Source organism: Cricetulus griseus (assembly GCF_003668045.3).
Source record: "Cricetulus griseus strain 17A/GY chromosome 1 unlocalized genomic scaffold, alternate assembly CriGri-PICRH-1.0 chr1_0, whole genome shotgun sequence".
NCBI classification, from domain to species: domain Eukaryota; kingdom Metazoa; phylum Chordata; class Mammalia; order Rodentia; family Cricetidae; genus Cricetulus; species Cricetulus griseus.
Window position 1 is genome coordinate 236,685,247 of NW_023276806.1, and position 16,184 is coordinate 236,701,430.

General features: G+C 34.2%; 1 protein-coding gene across 1 annotated transcript in view; it reads right to left on the reverse strand.

Moving 5' to 3' along the window:
* Galntl6 (polypeptide N-acetylgalactosaminyltransferase like 6) overlaps positions 1–16,184 on the reverse strand; it is a 1,027,971-nt gene that overhangs the window by 659,439 nt on the left and 352,348 nt on the right. Inside the window, exon 2 of the mRNA XM_035451502.1 lies at positions 7,397–7,505. Coding sequence (XP_035307393.1) covers positions 7,397–7,505 — 109 coding nt within the window. The remainder of the gene's footprint in view (positions 1–7,396; positions 7,506–16,184) is intronic.

The window sequence follows — 16,184 nt, forward strand, 5'->3', positions numbered from 1 at the left end:
ATATATATATATATATATACTCTCCCTTAACTTTTCTCAACTATTTTTATGTAAAAATGCTATTAATTTTTGTGTTTCTGAGATTTCTGTTCATGTGACATGAATTCACGTATAAGAAATCACTCTCTGTATGTTAAAACACTATACCCATAGAAAAAATGAGAAAAATTTACTATAGACAACACGGAATACATAGTAAAAAAAAAAGGTAAGTCTTCGTCCTAAAGTGTAATGAGAATATCTCAAGTTTTGATAATTGAATGCTTTTGTTTTGGATCAAAAGTAATTGTAATGCATATGTGAAATGATATTTTGTTGTGTGCACAAAATTATCTGTCATTACACATATAAGACTACAAAATAATATATGACTCTACTAATTTTCTACAAAATTTTTGCCATAATTTCAATTGACTATTTACTGAGTGTGATTCCTTAATAACAATGATATATTTTTGCACAAATGACTCAGGATCATAATATATACAGTCAAATTAACATGTACTACTAAATTCTATTGGATTGTTATGTAGGCCACTGCCTGATAAATTAATCTAGTCATTTTCATTCAGTAGCAAATTTGGATCCCTAAGGCTCAGTTGGTCACCATAGCGATTCCTATCATTATTAAATACTTGATGATGCTAATTCCATTGTGCTCTCCTAGTCATTTCATACCAGCACATCAAAACACTTCACTAAATTAGATTAGCTATTCAGTCTTGTTTTTTCTATTATCCTATGAAGTATTATTTATAAATAATTCAAAATTTATTACACAAATAAGGGGCAGGGAAATCTTTCATTTAAGTAATCCATGTTCCGGCTTCTAGCATTCCTAAGGAGCATTCATGTCACATGTCTGTAGTTAGAAAATGTCAGAGTAACAAGCTTTTATCTGGCATGAATGCTGCTTTAGACCTGGTGCTATTAAGACAAAGTTTATCAAGTCAAATTGTAATGTATGTTTGTGATGTCAGTCTCCAGCGCTGGCATTATGCCTTTTCTCATGGATAAAAACACATTTCCTCTTCTACATTCATTAATAAATGGGGGCAAGAAGGATCATAACTCATTACTGACAAAATTGGGCCAGCCTCAGGATATGGATTTTGATAGAAGGGCTAACTAATTGCTTGAATTTCTATGAAATTTTGACTAAAATATAATACAATCATTAATGGAAATATGGGTTCAAATGAATGGGTTCTGTCAATCATGGATGTCTCTGGGTTGTTATAGAATCATGACGCAACTGCAATGTTTTCTTAATGTCATAATGTTGATATCATGGTCCCAGTCATCAAAGACTCAAGCTCAAATTTCAACTATCTTACTCTTCTTCCTAAAGCTTATACCTGTTACACAAATATTTAACTCTGCGTATAAGGATGACATCTCTCTTGTCGTTAAAAGACAAAGCAAAATAGTACCAAACTTCATGAAGCATCAAATTGATCCTGTCACTGGTGTTGGCATGAACATTTTAGATATAGTGGTTGTATGAGTTTTCATTGAGGCTATTGGAAGGAGATAGAGTTGTAAGTTTCATTATCACTTAGCTATAGAGGAAATGATTCCAACTAGGAAATAATTATTAGAGCAGAAAAAATTTTGCAAAATGAATTTCAGGCAAAATATCCACTTCTTAGATTTTTAGATTTGTGTTGAATCAAATTCTTTGCTTTACTGGCTGTTCATCAATTTGTCTCTGAACATTTTTATTAGAACATATCTCTCCACAGCAAAACACATTTTTCTTTCATGATCAAGGATTATGATCTTATGATCTAACTATATGACCTTTGTAAAATATGTGCATTCATAGACAGAAACAATTTTGATAATAATCACAACTGTACCATTTGAAAGGGATGTTTGATAAATCATAAATACAACACTAGGGGAACACTGATATGAGGCAGAACTTCACAAAATACTCTATAATATAAATGCTAGTGTAAGAGAGAAGTCTATTTGAAGTACAAATTAATATACCACCTACAGTGAAAATGTTTACAAGTTTTTCTATATTGATTATATGTGAATGCTTAAGAATAAACTGTGACAGCCAATTCAAGTTATAGTTAGACAGGAGCAGAAATCAAGGTTATATGAATATACAAATATAATTTAAAGAACAGCATAAGCATTTAATTGGACAATTTAATTAACATTTTAAATAACTATGATACGTGTGACCATCAAACCATATTTTACTAATGAGGAAAATAAGACTAATAAGTCTCATGCATTCTTGCCTGTGGAAAACAGATATTTCTAAATTGAGAATTATTAAAAGTTTTACAAGTAGCTAAATTAAATTGAATTTTCAGTTATAGGAATCAAACCTGGGGCTTTGTGATTGTTAGGTAAGTATTCTAATATTGAGTTAAATCTACACCCCCAATTGAACTATTTTTAAAAGATAGCATTGTCTATATTATAGTATAAATGGATTTCAGATTAATAAATCTCTTGAGATGTTTCTACATTTCTATTTTCTGATTGTAAGATTGAAGGAAATTTCCCCTAGATGATTTTTACTCAATTTAGTTTCAGATAAGTTTAATTCTATTTTTAGACATATAGATGATACATCTCAATATAATCTTTTCATTTCATTTTACACTTTCCTGATTATATGATGTCCATTAAAGACATTATTTCAGTATTTCATTAGCATTTAACTTTAATTCAATGAATAATAACAAATATAGTTTTTGTCCTTTTCTAAAACTGACCATCTCCCAACAAATATCATCCTGACTTTTCTTGAGAATGCACCATCCAGGTGTAAATCTCAGTAAACTATTAACATTAAACATTTTTTCATGTTAAGAAAAGAATACCGTATAATGCTTCTCTCTCTCTCTCTCTCTCTCTCTCTCTCTCTCTCTCTCTCTCTCTCTCTCCTCCTCTCTCTTTCTGATGTTATCTGGTTATCTCAAGAATAATATCAACTTAAAGGAGAAATATTAGTTACTCTTTCAATACATAGAGCTAAAAACTTCATGAAGTCAACAGGTCTTTATCTGTATAAAATTAAATTCACAGATTATTGAGGCAGTTTAACTCATAACAGTAACTGCCTTGAAAACCTAATAATTCAAGTTCAACTTTGAAGTCTCGCTCTGAAAGGAGATAGTTGCCTCCTGAATGTTGTCCTCTTATCTTCCCATGCATACCATGGCACATGTAACCCCACACATAACACACACACACACACACACACACACACACACACACACACACACACACACACACCAATTCACATAAGTAAAAATAAAACCCATGGTCTTAGCCAACCAGAATAAGTTTGAGAAGTGTGTTTGCTAAAGAGTCTTATATCATTTTAGTAATTGTGGCAAAGTACATATACAATGAAGAAATTAGATAGATGAGAAATTGTAGTTATACATAACATCTTAAAAAGAGGAATTAATTTACAATTGTAGACATTGTATAAAGTCAAAGGTAGCTGTTGTTAACAGCTGGTCAACATATACCTTGGTGTTCCAAGCATGTTTTGTGACAAGACCAAAAGAACAAAAGTAATAAGGTCAAGAAAAGATAAATATTAAAACAGTATTGTCATAACTCCCAAATATTATGAATTCTGACATTGAAAACTCTAAATGATATGAATACTCAAATTTAATATTCAGAATTTCCTAAATTCCAATTGATATTAAAATTCTTAACATGTCCATAGGCCAGGTATAGTGCTAATAAAGCTTTAAAAATATGCAAAAATGTATAAAATGTTAGTACCCTAAAGTTAGCACTTAAAAACCTGAGAATCAACTTATGAGTTCCCCTGAATCATAGAAAAGCTGATTTAACCTAAATTTAACCTTAAAGATAATTGGGTAAACATTATGTTCTAATTTATTAGTATGTTTTATAACCAAAAAATCTTAAACTGTGCATATATTCTGTTCATGTCTATCAGAAATAATAGATGAATGTCCAGTGACACATCTTTGCAAAAGATAAGCAAGAAAATCACTCCTTTTTTCTTATTAGCAAGTTAGTAATTACTATAACAATTCTATATATGAACTATTGCATTAATATGACAAAGTGTTTTGTTTGTGGGATTAGGAGCTCAAAAAAAGACACCATAAAAATACAGAAATTTAATTTATACTACTCAACACTCAGATAAATGGAAGAAAAAATACTTTCACTAAACATTACTGAAACTTGAATGTACAGTCAACTAAAATTTAAATAATTTCTGGATTATTAAATTTTTCCATATGAAAATGTGGGTTTAGGTTTTAAAATGTACAGGGTAAATTTCTTAAGCTTTTGAAAAAAAATGAAACAGAACGTTGGCGTGTGGGGTTTAACTTCAAGCCACAGCACTAGGCTGGGTGCAGTATCCTCATGACAGTGAAACAGAGAACAGATGCCAGAAAGCAGGAGCAAAGGGGAAGGAAAGACGGAAAATGGTGGAAGAGAGGATGGAGGGAGGAACTAAGGGAATTTAATCACATTATAATGAAGAACTCTTTCATAACATACACATGCGAAGATGTTTTGGGAAGTTTGTGAAATGTAAGATAATACATTTTACTACATTAACCACCAAAGTACATTATCCAAAACAAAATTACAGCACTGCATAGATTCATAACAAATAGAAAAATAAAAAATCAACTTGGAAATTAATAAAATTAATAAGAATTTTCCCCAAATGGAAGAAAAACAGCTAATACTCACAGGAGACTAATCTCATTAAAGTGGATAATATGCAAATTGTAGTGATTATATCTAAATTCCATTAAAATTAATTGGGGAAATACTACTACAGGATGAAGTGCTTACTGGGACTTGCAGCAAGGGGAATCCAATCCATTATTGACTGAAGGGAAACTGCCATAAGAATTTCGGAGAATAATTTACTTTGGCCAATGATATGAATTCCTTGCACATACCAGTACACTATTTGTTATATTCTTCAGAAAATATTGTCTCTAGCACAAGACCATACAAAAGCCTTTGTAGAAGATGTTTACATGCTAACTAAAACCTTAAAGACATCCAAATGACCACAAAAAGAATATTAAAGAAAATTAACAGTAATGAATCAACTGGTTTTACACATTTACATAGATTAATTTAAAAAAATAATTACAAGTGAGTAACAAAAAAGAATATGCGTGATTAGACTCTAAATAAAATTCCAGCACAACGCATAAGGGTAAACATACAAGTGGTAATAAGTATGGAGAAAAGTGACAGAGTAAATGTGAACACACAGGACCTGGATTCGTAAGTGCAGATGTTTATTTAAGTTTGAGGATCTACTAATGTGTGTCTGAATGATTTAAAATGTTTTCATTTAGGATATACTTATATATCATTTGAGAGCTTCTAAACAGCCTTAACATTTAGTCACTTTTTTAAAAATGCACCACTAATTTGTATCGGAAAAGTGCTATATTACCCGGTTGTTTGGATATCCCTTGATCCACAGAGAAATAAGCTACAAGGAATGTGGTATGAAGCAGAAATAAAAGGAAAGTGCTAGATTTTGTATCCAAAATTTGTTTGCACAAACTGGAGGTATAACTGTTCATGTAAAATAATTAACATGATTTAATATTTATAGTTTTAGAGTGAGGAATGTTGACCCAACAGTTAAGAGCTTATGCTGCTCTTCCAGAAACCTCAATTTAGTGACCACCACCAATGTGAGTAACTCACAAATGCCTGTGCTACAGCTCCAGGTGACTTGAAGCCCTCTTCTGGCATCCATGGGCACTGCACTCATGTGCACACAGGCACACACACACACACACACACACAAATAAAATAAAATTTAAAAATAGTTTTATTAGCTGATGTGCAGATAACTATTTATATAGTTCATAAATGGAAATGCTAGAATTTTAACCTATTGTGTATTGTCCTGTAGATCTACCATTACTCCATATTCAAATATTACACTACTCTTGATATCAGGAATAGGGGCAGGTAGATTGAGAAGAACCTGATTCTTATCTAGTTCCACAGGATGTTAGCTAATTGTTATTCATTATGTTAATAGAGTCTTAGAGACTCAACTTTATATGAACTTTGGCTACTATCTAACAAAATTATACTGAGATTAAGCAATATACTTAGTGCTAATCCTCTCTTCAATATTTATTGAAAATTTTATTATTTTTATTTTGTTACAGATTCAGTTGACAAGTTTAAGTAAACATCTCCAAAAAGTCTTCTGCATCCTGAAGCATAAGGAACAGATGGTCAGATCAATACAGTTGGGCTAAACCGGAGGGAAATAAGATGAGAGGATTAACAGGTGAAGCAGGGGGTGAGGAAAACAGTTTTGTGGCATTTCTATGGTTCATGGCCAAGGTAGGAAGATTGTATCTAAAAGAGATCAACTCTCTTAAAACAGGAATTATCTTTGGGACAAGATGCTTTAATAAAAAAAAAAAAGAGAGGTAGGTTATGCTTGATAAAAAAAAGGGGGGGGACTGAGAAAAGAGTGAAAGGAGCTATAATTAGATCAGCTCTACCTGAAATAGAGCAGCCCTGTACAATGTCAGGACAATGTAACACTTTCACTGCAATTATCCCGAGGGGATGAGTTTGTGGAAGGTTGACCATGATGACCTCATCCTGGGTAGTCATAGTTATGCTTGTGACTTGACCCAGATGCATTACCTCACTGCTGTTCAAATATCTTTCCAAACAGTAGTTACCCTATTTATGTGACAACCTCACTGGGAAAGAGCAAAGTTACTCTTCTGAGTGAGAGAACAAGGCCTGCCTGGTGCATGCCATTCCTCTTCCAGGGATTTCTACTAATGCATTCTTCTGAATTTTTAATTGCACAACTCCATTCTTGTCAATATTTCTACAAGGACTTACCTGTAATTTCTTTCTGTTATCTGTAACACCTAGCTAGACCTAGTTGGTCCTATTGAACCATTAGTACAAGCATAACCAACTTCAGATTCCCAGATGCTAATATTTATGAAATTGTTAGTTAAAATACCTAAAAATTGTGGGATGACCAAATTGCTTTGCACTGCCATTTAGACATAATCCATCCCAATGTGTGACTATAATTCATGTTTACCAGGTCATGTCTCAATAAAAAATCGCAAGACCATCCATAGAATTATTCTTAAAAGGCTTGAAAATACAATATAATATACATGTGTCAATTTTCAATGGCTTCTTCTGTATCCAAGGAAAGGTTTGTCTGTGAAATTTGAAGTCATTTTGTTTCTGCCCATTGTTGATGCCCAGTGTTCCCATAAGACAGACATCTTTACTTCATGAAGAAGCAAAACTGACATGAGAAATTTGCAGCGAGAAACAAAACATGAAGTAAAAGCAATGCTTTGTCTTACTCTGAAGTTCATACCTGAGCGCAAAGCATCTTTCTGAATGCTTTCATAGTCGTGCCAGTCTTTTCTTCTCAGACCATCTGTCCACGAATAGAATTGCCCATCTCCCAGGCCCAGTGGAAATGTCTGTGGAAAAGGAAAGTATTCAAGCATAAAAAAGGACGTATTTTCTTCTGCATGGTTGGTAAACACAGCAGGGCATGTAGCAGGCAATACAAGAATATTTGTTAATTAAATGGCTCCTCTGAATAGTTTTCCATTGCTACTGACTGGAAAAACCAACATTCGGAACCCTTTCTAAATTTTGAAATGAGAAAATGCCCCTCCCACAACCCTATATCTTTAAACGTTTTATTTAATCTAGAGACTTTGCTGAGTAGAGCTTATCCTCCCTAGTTGTTTCCATTTGCCTAATGTGTAGATATTGATATGCTAAGTTAATTTTGCTTTTGACCAATAAAGTATTATTTGTATTGGTCAAAAGTATTGGAATGTTTTTTTTTTTAATAATATCAACAACTGTTCACTGCATGCTCATTATGAGGTTGGCACTATGTTAAATGCTTTACATATTGAATTTTTAAGTTCTAATAATAATCTTTGGTGACAAATCCTCATTTTCCTGAAAATTAAACAGAAGCCAAGAGAATTTTAATGACTTTGTTGAAAGCACTGTGGCCACGCCAAGGTTTTAAAATCACTCTTTGAAGACTGACATTCTGGCCTTAATTGATACGAAAGTACTGAATTCTACCAGATTTCTGGTAAAGTACAGTTCATGTTTACACTGAAGGTTCAAATGGACATCCAGTATTTAACTGTAGTCAAGACACACATCTTATGTACGGTGATGTCATTTTGGAAATCCCTCTTGCTTACATTGCTGGAGTCATTTTATTTCATAAATCATGTCCATTGTTTAGAATAAGAAACAAAAATTACTTTGAGAGAAATTTACTTTAACAATCATAGTAGTCACATAAATAAGTCATACATTACATAAAGAAGCAAATTATACTAGTCAATTTGTTGAAAATGAACAAATCCAATTATGTATTTTTCCCTAAGACCATTTCCAAGGCAAACAGAATCTTATTTCTTAGTTTTAGATGGCATTTCCAGTACACCTATTTGTTTACCAATACTTTATCTTTATAGGCAACAGAAAAATAGTGTTATGAAAGGATAGAAATAAAATGTAATATTTAAAAAGAACAAGAGGGTTTAAGTTAGAGAATAGATTTTCCTATTTAGAAAACAAATTTACATAGTTCAAACTCTTGTAATAGTATATAGGTTTTTGTGGTAGCAAACAGGGAAAAAGCACAGAAGAAAGATATGGTGACTCTATGTAAAATATTTAGAGGAATGAAGATGAAAAGAATGGATACAGGAAAAAACGAATGGTGGAGTAGAGGAGGGGAGAAGCACATGAGGATTGATAACACCCATTAATTTACACTGTTACACTAGCAAAACTTAGCTACAAATTATAAGGAACTGAATTTAAAGTATACATCCTGTGATTTATATTAGCCATGTATTTATTTATAAGTAGTGAACAATAAAAATCTATACTCATATAGATAATGCTTACTTATAAACACAACTTGCAGATGAATAAATTTGATATGACACTTGGAAAAAGTGCTGTGAAGCACAAACTCTCTCTAGTAACTTAGCATGTTGCAGTTCCCTTGTTTGTGTGTACTTAAGGTAGAGAACTTATTGTAACTCTTCATTCAGATGTATTGAACATAAATTTGATATTTATATTCTCCACAAAAGAAATGACATGAAATAGACATCCAGAAAACCAATAGCTGTCTTGTCATGAACTTCTTATAAGTAGAAAAATATCTGTAAGGCAGCCTAAGAATTTGAAGGCAAAATTTCAAAAACACCACAAATAAGAGGTGTTGGTTATTTCTTAAAGTGAGGTTAAATTCGATTAAAAAGCTTGACATCTTTTATTCAGGGCAGTTGAATCCAGTTCCTGTCTCCAACTGTAGTAAGGTGATTTCTGAAGTCCAACCACTGTAATCCCTATCCACACATGATGAGTATTTGAATGACAAGATTTCATCTTGGCTGAACGTCTTTATTTACTGAAAAATTATGTTTCATGTCAGTCTATCTAAAAACCATTACTAACCTGCCTAAACTTTCCCACTATACTTCCAGAGTAGTACCAGCTTAAGGCCAACATCCTAGGACCAAATATAGAGAAATTCCTGCATGAAGCATTGGAATAAGAGTGAAGATATATCGTCTCGGTCCTGTCATACACCCAGTACCCATGGGATCCCCTCACCAGAAAATTCTTTATGCATAGTGCTTCAGGTAACCAGTTACTTTATTCAGTTTGTTAGTGTGGATATGGAGTCAGGAGATGCCACACTTCTGAGAGAAATGGTAGCAGATAATTTGAAAGTCTAAAGATATTGCAAACTTGAGAGTACACAAAAGCAATATAAAGCACAGGGATTATTTAACAAAGAAAAATCTAATTTCTTCAATGTTTTAGAGGAAGCACTTCCTTAGGACAGAAATAGCAGAAAGAAAATTCAGGACTTAGGAAAGGACTTTGGAAAAGCAATAAATTGAAAAAAAAAGAAAAAGAATAATTAGGGAGGAGTTTAGGAAATGAGGGCCAAAGTGTGTATGAAACAGGTAGAAAGCAAATGCAAACAGCAATAAAAAGATACAACCCTAACCACATAGATCCTCCACTCATCATCAGAGGTGGAGGGTGGAAGTTGCTCCCAAAGATGATTTCTCTGTGAAAATAAAACCTGAACCAAAAATACAAAATTATCCTTTTCTTTCTTTTCTAAAAACATTGGCAGGACAAACCTTTTTAAAAGATTGAGATTAATTATTAATGTGTATATAAAAACCAACTATGGCTGGGCATATTGGTTCAGGCCTGAATTCCCAGCACTAGGAAGGTAAGGGAGAAATATCACAAATTTAAAATGAGCCCAGTCTACATATAGTGAAACAGTAGCCTCCACCAAGTTTCAAATAGAAAAAAACAAAATAAGAAAAAGAAACAGCAGGCTACAGAGACAGCTCATTGTCCTCATAAAGGGACAGTAACAAAAGAATAAGGATATAAGGCTTTATCTACACTGCTCACTTAACAGGTCAGGAATGTCAACATGTGACTATAAACTTAGTGTTAATAAGAAGTAAGATTGCTCTAGATCATTGGTGAGATAGGTCACTCAAATACAGAAGATTGGGTTTTTTGACAGATGTCCCAACAAATAAGGTAGAGAGCAATCAAGGAAGACACAAGATATTGACATGTCTGAAACCAACATGCTGTGTAGCATTTTCTTCCTAAAAAACATGCTGCATCCTGGAGAGAAGAACATTAAATTCTAAATGAATCTTCTTAAGACTCAGGAAATGCACAACTCAAGAGTCTCAGGAAGTCCCCAAAAAGAACTGGATGACTTCGCTTTTCTTGAGGGTACATAAAAATTATGAGAGCTGAAAAGGATTTGAAAACGTTTAGAGCTCCCTACAAGTCCTTCAGACAATTCCAAGGCTCTAGGTTTTATGATTTTCATTCATACTGGGCTAGACTTTTGGTGACACACTTGTCTTTATTGTCTGTGCTCCTATAAGTAATGTTTAATTCACAGTCCTGTATGTAACACTATCACACAATAAACTCATTGGTTTATCAAGATGAGATTTGTTGTTATTGTTACTTTCTTCTGTCTTTGGTTCTCTCTCTGAAGTGAATAGACATTTGTTCATTTCTCCAAGAGAATAGTGTCACCTCACACCCCATTAAAAAAAAAGAAAAAAATCTAAATAAAGCTGAGGGTGGTAGCAACTAAAGAGGCTGAGGAGGAAGATCCAGAATTGGAGGCTAGCCTGGGCTACATAGTTCAAGCAAGCCTGTAATACATAGCAGTATCTTGTAGCAAGAAACAACAACAAAAATTAAAAATCCTAATAAAGTAGATAAATTGGTCCAGTAAATTAGACTTGAAGAGAAACATTGTATTTTAAAAGAGCAGGATAATAGTATTTGCTATTTGAGTGTGTATGGATATTCTAACTTGACAAGTCGCTAAACTAAAATCAGTAACATAAATATGCCAAAGAGAAATAGTAGATGAGTCTCTTTAAGGTAACATTTTTATCTAATAGTAAATTAGTAAATAAACTAATATCAAAACACAAATTATCAGACTAATGATACACATGTTACCTAAGAATTTAAAGCATATAGCTAAATGAAGATGATAAAGATTCACCCAAAAAGATAAATAAAGGTTAACATACTTGTTTCAGAAAACAGGTCTTGCCTGTTCTGCCAACCTGATCCATAATGAGGTGAGTGACCCTCTGCTCTTACTCAACTCCCATCCAAAGGCCCATTCACCCCGATTTCTCTGGTCCTGTGCCCACTTGGAGTAGACCTGCCCAGGCAGAGAGGAACTCCCTGAATCTGGAAATACCCCACTCTTCCTTCCCATTCCGCCGACCTGACCCCTACGGAGGCCTAACTCCTTCAGAGTGAGGAGACTATCAGGAGAGGCAAGACCATCCAGAACTTCAGACATTGAATCCCTGGTCCACACACACCACTGGGTCACAAGAGGAGATAGAGAGACCCCACCTGTACCCACTGGAAGAAGATATGGGAAAAAGACAGAAGAAGAACGCACTCAACAACAGAAAGACTAATATGACACCATCAGAATCTAGGGACTCCACACCAGCAAGATCTGAAAAGCCCAACACAGAGCATGAAGAAGAGATGGACCTCAAAAATTATCTCGGCAAGATGATAGAGACCTTTAAAGAGGAAACAAGAACATCCCTTAAGAAATAGAAGAAAAAGCAAGCAAAAAATTACATGAAATGGAGGAAAAGACAAACCAAAAAATTCAAGAAATAAACAAATTTCTTAAAGAATCTAAAGAAACCCAAGAAAAAACAACGAAACAAGTGAAGGAAGCTCTTGAAACAGTTCAAAGCATGAAAGCTGAAATAGACACAATAAAGAAAACACAGAATGAGGCGATGCTGGAAATGGAAAGGCTGGATAAACGATCAGGAACTAAAAATGTGAGTATAACTAATAGAATTCAAGAGATGGAAGAGAGAATCTCAGTTATTGAAGACTTGCTAGAGGATATACATTCATCGACCAAAGAAAACCTCAAGTCCAACAAATCCCTAACACAAATATCCAGGAATATGGGACACCATGAAAAGACCAAACATAAGAATAATAGGTATAGAAGAAGGTGAAGAAACACTGCTCAAAGTACAGAAATCATATTCAACAAAATCATAGAAGAAAACTTCCCAACCTACAAAAGGATATGCCTATCAAAGTACAAGAAGCTTACAGAACACCAAACAGATTGGACCACAAGAAAGTCCCCCTGACACATAATAATCAAAACACCAAATCTACAGAATAAAGAGAAAATATTAAGAACAGCAAAGGAAAAAGGCCAAGTAACATATAAAGGCAAACCAATCAGAATCACACCGACTTCTCAATGGAAACTCTGAAAGCCAGAAGGTCTTGGATAGATACCCTACAAGCACTAAGGGAGCATGGATGTCAACCCAGACTACTGTACCCAGCAAAATTTTCAATCACTATAGATGGAGAAAACAAGATATTCCATGACAAAAACAGATTTAAACAATACATATCCACAAATCCAGCACTACAGAAGGTTCTGGAAGGAAAACTCCAACCTAACGATCATAACTGCACTCACAAAAACACAGGAAATAGATAATCTAATTTTACCAAACACAAAAAGAAACAGGAGGTCAAAATCCACACACAATGACACCACCAACAATAAATCTTAAACAAACAAGAACCAACAACAATGGACATTAATATCCCTAAATGTCAATGGTCTTAACTTACCCATAAAAAATAATACAGGCTAACAGAATGGATACGAAGACAGAATCCATCCTTTTGCTGTTTACAAGAAACACACCTCAACTACAAAGACAGGTGTTACCTCAGAGCAAAAGGATGGGAATAGATTTTCTAATAAATGGGCCCAAAAACAAGCTGGTGTAGCAATCCTAATGTCTAACAAATTAGACTTCAAACTAAAATCAATCAAAGGAGATGAAGTAGGGTATTTCATACTCATCACAGGAAATGTCCATCAAGATGAAGTCTCAATCCTGAACATCTATGCCCCAAATACGAAGGCAGCCACATTTGTAAAAGAAACATTACTAAAGCTCAAACCACATATAAAACCACACACACTTATAGTAGGAGACTTCAACACCCCCCTTACACCACTAGACAGGACTACCAGACAGAAACTTAACAAAGAAACAAAGGATCTGGTAGAAGTTATGATAAACTAGGAAATCAGAGTTTAACAGATATCCATAGAACATTCAATCCATCCAAACACAAAAGAATATACCTTTTTCTCAGCGCCACATGGAACCTTCTCTAAAATTGGCCACATAGTTGGCAGCAAAGCAAACCTCCACAGTTACAAAAGAACTGAAATAACCCCCTGTATCTTATCAGATCACCATGCACTAAAGCTAGAATTCAACAGCAATACGAATTGCAGAAAACCTACATATTTGTGGAAATTGAGTAACACGCAATTGTACCATTTCTGGGTTGAGGAAGACATAAAAAAAGAAATTAAAGACTTCCTAGAATTTAATGAGAATGTAGACACAACATACCCAAACTTATGGGATACTCTGAAAGCAGTTCTAAGAGGAAAGTTCATAGCACTAAGTGCCCACATGAAGAAACTGGAGAAAAGTCACATTAAAGAATTGACAGAACAACTGATAGCTTTAGAGCAAAAACAAGCAAACTCACCAAGGAGTAGATGCCAGGAAAAAATCAAACTGACGGCTGAAATCAATAAAGTAGAAAGTGGGAAAACATTGCAGAGAATCAATGAAACAAAGAGTTGGTTCTTTGAGAAGATCAACAAGATAGACAAACCTCTTGCCAAACTAACCAAAAGGCAGAGAGAGAGAGAGAGAGAGAGAGAGAGAGAGAGAGAGAGAGAGAGAGAGAGAGAGAGAGAGAGAGAGAATGCTAATTAACAGAATCAGTAACGAAAAGGGGGATATAACAACAGACAACGAGGAAATACAGAGAATCTTCAGGTCATACTTTGAAAACCTGTACTCCACAAAATTCGAAAATCTAAAGGAAATGGACAGTTTTATGGATAGCTATCACTTACCAAAATTAAACCAAGAACAGATAAGCAGTTTAAATCAACCTATAACCCCTAATGAAATAGAAGTAGTCATCAAAAGCCTCCCAACCAAAAAAAGCCCAGGTTCAGATGGCTTCACTGCAGAATTCTACCAGAAATTCAAACAAGAGATAATTCTAGTACTCCTCAAACTGTTCTGCACAAGAGAAGCAGATGGGATATTGCCAAACTCTACGAGGCTACAATCACTTTGATACCCAAGCCACACAAAGATATGACTAAGAAAGAGAACTACAGACGAATATCCATCATGAACATCGATGCTAAAATACTCAATAAAATATTGGCGAATCGAATTCAAGAACATATCAGAAAAATCATCCTCCATGATCAAATAGGCTTTATCCCAGGGATGCAAGGATGGTTCAACATACAATAATCCATCAATGTAATCCACCATATAAACAAACTGCAAAAGAAAAAACACATGATCATCTCACTAGATGCTGAAAAAGCCTTTGACAGAATCCAACATCCCTTCATAATAAAGACCTTGGAGAGAACACGAATAACAGGAACATATCTAAACATGATAAACGCAATATACACCAAACCAATAGCCAACATCAAACTAAATGGAGAGAAACTCAAAGCGTTTCCTCTAAAATCAGGAACAAGACAAGGCTGTCCACTCTCTCCATATCTCTTCAATATTGTAGTTGAAGTTCTAGCTAGAGCAATAAGACAAGAAAAGGGGATCAAAAGGATACAAATTCTAAAGGAGGAAGTCAAGCTTTAACTATTTGGAGATGATATGATAGTCTACATTAGTGACCTGAAAAACTCTACCAGGGAACTCCTACAGCTGAAGAACACCTTCATCAAGTTAGCAGGATACAAAATTAACCCCCCAAAAAATCAGGAGCCCTACTATATACAGATTATAAATCCAATGAGAAAGAAATCAGGGAAATATCACCTTTCACAATATCCACAAGCAACATAAAATATCTTGGGGTAACATTAACCAAAAATGTGAAAGACCTGTACCACAAGAATTTTCAGGTTCTAAAGAAAGAAATTAAAGAAGATACCAGAAAATGGAAAGATCTCCCATGCTCTTGGATAGGTAGAATCAACATAGTAAAAATGGCAATCCTGCCAAAAGCAATCTACAGATTCAACGCAATCCCCATCAAAATCCCAACACAGTTATTCACAGACATTGAAAGAACAATACTCAACTTTATATGGAAAAAAAACAGGATAGCCAAAACAACTCTTTACAATAAAGCATCTTCTGGAGGCATCACCATCCCTGACTTCAGGCTCTACTATAGAGCCATAGTTCTGAAAACAGCTTGGTATTGGCACAAAAATAGACAGATAGACCAATGGAATCGAATTGAAAACCCTGATATTAACCCATGCACCTACAAACACCTTATTGTTGACAAAGTTGCTAAATCTATACAATGGAAAACAGATAGCATCTTCAACAAATGGTGCTGGCACAATTGGATTTCGGACTTGCAGAAGATTGCAGATAGATCCATACCTGTCACCATGTACAAAACTTAAG